Here is a 6,713-nt window from a genome sequence, read left to right as displayed (position 1 = left end):
ACTAAACACCGAATTCATTAAATTGCACAGATTTCTTGCCAAATGTGAGAAGATGAATCATCTGAACACTCAGCAGAAAACAGTTCCATTTTGCATTTTAATCAGTTATTGATAAATGACTTTATCTGACTCATTTATCATCAAATGAAGCTTTTAGTTTACTGCAGCTCAGATTCATTTTCCTCAGTTTTGCTATTAAGCTCTGTTTTTACTTAACCTGTCCATGTTTTTTTTTCCAGATTATAATTGACAATTATATTTGTGCCTGATTGAGTCCTAAGAAGAGACTGACTCCTAAGGGCTAGTAGGGGAGCTGCAGGGGAATGACATAAAAGCATACACTCAGTGACCACTTTATTAGGTATACTTTGTTATGCTAGTGTAAGGTTGGACCCATTTTTGTCATCAGAATTGCCTTAAATCTCCAAGGAATAGATTCAGCAAGATACTACAAATATTCCTTAGAGACTTTGGTTCATGTTGACATGCAAAGCAATAAGAAAATATCCCTCGCACCATTATACCAACAGTAGCCTGACCTGTTGATATAAGGCAGGATGGAGCCATGCTTTCACGTAGAACAGGAAACATTTTTCCATTCTTCTGCTGTCCGATCTTGTAGCCTCAGATTCCTGTTCTTAGCTAACAAGAGTGACAACCGGTGCAATCCTCTGCTGCTGTAGCCCATCAGCTTCAAAGTCATAGATGCACTTCTGCATCTCTTTGTTATAACCACTGCTTATTTAAGTTACTGTCACCTTCCTATCAGTTTGATGCAGTCTAGCCTTAATTCTCCTCAACAAGGCTTTTCTCCCCAAAGAAGTGCAGCTCACTGGATATTTTCTCATTCTTGGACCATTCACTGTAAACCCTAGATATGGTTATTTGGGGGAAATCCCAGCAGAATAGCAGTTTCTGAAATAACATCCTGATCCTTGGTTTGAACTTCAGCAGGTTGTGCTTCAAAAAGATGAGCTGATTAGATATTTGCATCAACAAGCATTTGAACAGCTGTACCTAAAAACGTGGCCGGTGAGTGTATAATATAATGTATATGTTTTTCTTGTAGACTAGCATTTGACTTTAATCCAGGTTTTCCACAAGATAAGAAACATACAAGGAATAAAAACAGAGAAGAAGAGTGTAAGTGTGTAAGAACTAAGAAAAGGGCAGCTAATGGTTTTGTCACAACAGCAGTGGTGTCAGTTAACACCACTGAGATTTCTCTCTCATATTTGAATCTAATTTCTTATCAAATTACAGACTGCAGCCTACAGTCTGCTTGATATGATGTACCCTGACCTCTAACTGGACACCTGAGAACCCAGTCTCCGTATGTAATCCCACACTTTGGTTCACAGAGCAAGAAAACCAATAGATTAGTTAGAAGGCAAATAGAGGACATCCTCAGGTTAAAACAACTACAGTGTTCAAGGTGAGTCAGATGCCAGAGCAGTAAAATTATATAAAGGTTTTAGTAAAAGTTTTCTTGCACACAAATTAAATACAGCCTCTGTTTTTAAAGGTAAGCATGCTGGCGTTCCTGTTTCTGAAAACTGAAGAAAATAAATCATGATCTCTCCGTTGTTTGCAGGTCTGCCCTTGGTCTGATTGCGCCTAAGACATTTGGAAGTGTTTGATTAGAGCGGTCATAGATTTGAGTCTTCACACAGAAATAATTTAGAGGAGACATGAGCTGTCATATATCTGGTGTAAACGAAACAACAGAACACTTGTGATGATGCCGCCTGGCACACACCAAAAAATTAAAGGCAAACTTTTCAACCTGTTCTTTTCAGGAGCAGCATTTGACTGCTTTCTAGTAGTACTGCTAATTTGTACACACAGGATCCCAGTGGATCATCAGCACAATCACTCTCATCATATTATATTGCAATTTCTTTGATTCCTAGTACATTTTGATATTGAGCTTTGACTGGATGTCACTAAATGAGTGTGCGGCAGTGTGAAAGCGTAAAAGAGCAACCCCTGGTGTTAAGAAGACAGGCCTGAGGCGTATCTGTATAAGATCAGAGCGACTGCCTGTCTGATTGATCTATATCAGTGAGCACTGTTACAGTAATCCCTCCTATCAGTCAGCGAACGAGAATGAGAGAATTAGAGTTCCTGAATTCTTCCCTCGTGCTTTGTGTCTCTGTCAGTCTATAAGCCAGAGTGATTAGGTAATAGAGTCCACTGAACATGTGGGAAGAGAAAATAAAAAATAATGTTGGAAAGGATTAAAAAGATTGACAGAGGACGATGACTCGAACATTTTATATGTGACAGTGTTAATGTGTGGACTAACAGTCATTGTCTATGTGATACAGAGGCTGACCAACAGTTTAGTACGCAGCAAAGAAGAGAACCAGTCCTACAGACGGTGGAAAGAGGGTAATCAAACAGGCGAAAGCAAAGTAATTTGTTTAGTCGTTACATAACTGTTTTTATATTTAAAAATAATCTTACTTTAATCACTTTCATCTCCTCACTTCATTTGTTATGAAAGCCCTCCTGAACTCTTGAGTGTGCTCCATTTGTTTTGCCTGGGTTGAAGGCCAACTGTAATAAAGAGTGCTGCTTGGTTTCAGCTCATATTCCTCTCCTTATCTAATCCCATTAAGGCTCACGCTTCAGGAAATAGGAGTGCCTCCTGGTAATGAAGAAATACATTAACGGAGCTGCAAAATGGCCTCGCTGTACAAAGGCTGTTTTCTCCTTCAGTAATCCCTGCGACATATTCCTGCAGAGCTCTCGTTTATTTATAAAGATCGTTTTGACTGTGCGGAGCAATTTGGTAATGACCGCATACAGCTGAAGTGCATTTTAAGCGAAAGTGTTGTGCATAACGCTGCTTTGTGAGAAAATTAAATCAGGATATCAAGGTAAGCAAGTGAATTATGCTGTATAAACCTTTATTCCAGCTACTCAAGGCCTTTGAAACCCAGACTGTAGATGTGAGGGCTCTTCACTGCCAGCTTCAAAAGCTTGAGTGTCCCATTGTTTATGCATGACTGTCAGTCACAGACATAGCAGCTTAAGAATAAGGAGGAGGTGGCAGAAAATTTTAAGTGACGAGTTTACACTCCAATAAAGTGTACAGGGATTATTTCTTGTTTTCCAGATTGCTGTATTTACAATGATCTGAAATGCTGAATGTGCTTTGGATAGTAAAAACTCCCCTTTCTCTCATGCACACACACTTGCACAGCACAGCAGCAGCCTGTCTGTCCCAGTTACCACTGGATGCATCTGCACACACCTGTCACACCTTCTTCTGCATGCATGAAAAATGAAATCCTTCAAGGCTCAAGCAAGAAATAAGTGGATGTCTGGAGTGTCAGTAGCACAGGTTTAATGGGGCTAACGGTGGTTGTCTGAGCTTCTGCTACTTTGGTGCCTGCTTTCAGGAAAAACGAAGCAGGGAAAATAATTCAAAATAAGAAGCTTTTACGGAGCAGAAAATTGAGCATTTAATAATGCATGACGTGCACAAGTTGCTTTACAAAATTAATAGACTTTGTTATAGAATTACAGCCAGTTAATGCAAACACATTCCTTACAGACCATCTTCAGAAAAATCCTGTATGGTGAGGGCTTCCTGTTGCGTAACACTCCTCCGATCAGCTGAGTCTGCATGGAATCCAACCCAAACTTCAGATGCCCATACTCTAAGGACGAATATTACCTAGATGGTACATCCGTTTGTTTCATTTTGATTACTTGTTTTTGTTTATTTGTGTTCTTATAGGTTGTTTTATATTACGTTCCTTATTTTAAAAATGTATTTTCTTTGTTTCTGGGAAATTCTTTAAAAATAAATAAATAAATCAAATGAATATGACTTGAGAACATTTGCCTCAGCAAGGAAGTTACTATTATATTTATAGATGTTTCAGGAGTTGCCTTATAAAATATGTAATTCAACACAGGCTAAATTGTTGCTACTTCTACCTTCCTAAGTGCTTTTGCTGAATGAACACAAATTGAACTGTAAGCTGTATGTGGAAAAAGTGAAAGATCTTTATGTTTGTTGTTACTAAGTTGCTTATCTACCATTTTTAATAATACCAGTCAGGAATACTGCGCTGCATGATCAAGTTGCTGATTGAAAATAACTATTTTTACCAAACAGTTCTCTTTCTAGTTTAATTTCCTCTGGCTAAAATGAGTAGACATACACATAGATGTATTTGGCACTCTGCTGCCACCTGTTGTAGTGTTCAGAACATTACCTCAGAAGTATAGTTTGCTGTCTTTTCATAGCCATATTACAATATCTATGGCCATGTTAAAAGAAGAAAAGGGCTTCTCTCACCTCTGTTTATTCAGGTATATACAAATCATAATCAAAATGAAATGTTTTCCAAAGTATTCTTTTCATGTCAAATCATTTTTAATATCAAGGCAAGAACATTACTGATGATATTTTCTCTTATCCACATTTATTCACAACCAAAAGCTGATCCTAACAAGATTTTAATACATTTTAGATTCACTTTTTTGTAGTTTCCTCCTCCTTTGATAAGTTCTTGATGATCTCTTCTTTCTTGGCCTGGAGACGCTCTTCTCTGCGTTTGCGGGCTTCTCTTGTCTTTGTGCGCCGGGCCTCGGCCTGGTCACTGCAGGACAGAAACAAATTAATTTCAGTGTATAAATGTTGCTGCGCTTGGAGTGAAATAATACAGGAAAAGAAGAAGTGGAGACGTACGCCAGGAGCTTCTTGCGAGCCTTGTCAGCCTTTAATTTGTGGATGTGCTCCATCAGGATGCGTTTGTTTTTGAAGACATTACCCTTGGCTCTTAGGTAGAGACTGTGGTACCTGGAGGACACAAAACATTACTCATCTATCAATGAAACTGACATAAAACCTTATTCATGATCAGTGAGTACATCAGTGATGACATTCACTCTTACATGTGCCTGTCAATTTTTTTGGACTCCCTGTAGCGACGAAGAAGACGTCGCAGAATTCTCATGCGCCGCATCCATGACAACTTCTCCGGCATACGAGCATTGGCTGTGCCCTTTCTCTTACCTGGAAAGAAAATTATATTACTGAAATAAAACTCTTATCTTACTCCAAGTTCATACTGAAACCACCACTACTTGCAGTTTCTATAAGCAGTCGTTAACATTTACACACCGCTTGATTTTCTTTTCCCAAATAAGCAATTATTAGCCACATTATTAGTGAAGGAAAATTTGGGGAAAGATAACGATAACCTAACTACTCACCATAACCCGTGTGACGTCCCTTGCGGCGTGCCAGTGTGTTCTTTCGGCAGCGTGCACGGGAATGAACAGTCACAGGTTTTCTGATGATCAGTCCATCCTTTACCAGTTTTCGTATCTGCTGGCCTGTAGCCCAAATAAAATTCATTTAAATAAAAGCGTAAATTTAAGGAGCCCAGAGCCTACTACATAAATCCACAAAGGAAACAACTCACGAGAGTTTGCGTTGGCAATTTCATTGGTCTCGTTGGGGTCCAGCCACACTTTCTTTTTACCACAGCGCAAGACACTGGAGGCCAAGCGCTTCTGGAGCCTGAGCATGCTGGAAGAGCAAAATCATTATATAAGTACTATAGGAAATAGTTTTTATTAAACTAAATTAAAAACAAACAAACAAACAAACAAAACCCCCAATATTACAGCAACAAGAAGTGTATCATTTGATTTAGTTTAATCTAGTTTAGTCCAGTGTGGATATAATTTAGTAATAGAAATTATAATTATATTACTAATTCACCCTGGCAGTTACACATACATGAAAAAAATGTCACATTCTACGTTTCTGTAGTACAATCTTATTTGTTAGGATGGAATAAACTTTGCCTACCCATCACCATTCAATTAAAAAGCACTCTCGATTGTGTTCATAAGCCATTTTTACTTCATACCTAATTTTTTATGCCTATACAAGAAGGTGTGACCTTGACCAGTTGAGCGCCTAACGCCAATATATCATTTAAATTATTTTCTTCGAGTGTCATAAACTAACTGTTACATAAATGGACAAATCAGCTACTGAACTCCCATTTGAGTGTTTTTTGATGAAAGGCTGTAAAGATTGAAACGTCAATGACGTTTGCTGACTTTTAGATGTGCAGTAAACTTGTTTGCTTACTGGTTGGTTTTCCACTTGGGAGAAGGAGACTGTAGCCCAAGTACCAAAACACATGACAACAAGTAACACCTCTACTTTGCCGAGATAATTGACTTTCATTATTAAATCTGTTTTATTTCACTCAATCCATTCGTCAGCTTGTTGAAAAAAAGTCAAAACACTGCAGTCTTTACAGCTGATGCCTGGCTCAATAGACGGGCTGTCTTCTAACATGTTGTGACATGTCTCACTATATTAGCACGGTGTGCTTACCAACAAAGGCCATAAACGCTTTCTAGTAGAAATGGGCGAATTCACTCAAAGTCATCTAGACAGTTCTCCCCGGTGTTTTAAATAAAAAAAAATCTCTAACACTTCCGACACTCTGCTTGGAAATGAAAAGCTTAATTAAATTGCAAATATACAGCTTACCTCATGGCTGCCGCTAGCTTGACAGAAACGAAGGAAATAGAATGTTTGTGACACTACCATTATAGCCATTGCCATGGGTGAGACAACTGTGGCTGTAATATATAGAAATGTAAATACAGCCAATGTTTATGAAGTGACAGAATAGTTAAATAATTAACTAATAATTAATAAC

The 6,713-nt window shown here is 38.3% G+C and overlaps 1 protein-coding gene across 1 annotated transcript; it reads right to left on the bottom strand.

Annotated features, from left to right (window-relative positions):
* Positions 1-4,309: 4,309 nt before the first annotated feature.
* LOC102780598 (large ribosomal subunit protein eL19) lies at positions 4,310-6,606 on the bottom strand. The gene is made up of 6 exons (XM_087844685.1): positions 6,542-6,606; positions 5,451-5,557; positions 5,239-5,361; positions 4,918-5,038; positions 4,712-4,822; positions 4,310-4,622 (listed from the first exon to the last, which is right to left on the bottom strand). Exons 1-6 carry the CDS (start codon positions 6,544-6,546, stop codon positions 4,496-4,498), a joined length of 594 nt encoding a protein of 197 aa, XP_087700811.1. The 5' UTR covers positions 6,547-6,606; the 3' UTR covers positions 4,310-4,495.
* Between the last annotated feature and the right edge of the window lie 107 nt (positions 6,607-6,713).

The sequence above is a fragment of the Neolamprologus brichardi genome, chromosome 8, assembly GCF_056152115.1.
Source record: "Neolamprologus brichardi isolate AB-2024 chromosome 8, ASM5615211v1, whole genome shotgun sequence".
Taxonomy (NCBI): domain Eukaryota; kingdom Metazoa; phylum Chordata; class Actinopteri; order Cichliformes; family Cichlidae; genus Neolamprologus; species Neolamprologus brichardi.
The sequence above is the reverse complement of the archived record's forward strand: the minus strand, read 5'-3'. Positions and strand labels throughout refer to the sequence as shown.

Coding starts and splice junctions, on each gene's coding strand:
- LOC102780598 (XM_087844685.1), bottom strand. Junction 5,362..5,450: donor AATTGCCAACGCAAACTCTC/GTGAGTTGTTTC, acceptor TTTGGGCTACAG/GCCAGCAGATACGAAAACTG. Junction 5,039..5,238: donor GGGACGTCACACGGGTTATG/GTGAGTAGTTAG, acceptor TTTTCTTTCCAG/GTAAGAGAAAGGGCACAGCC.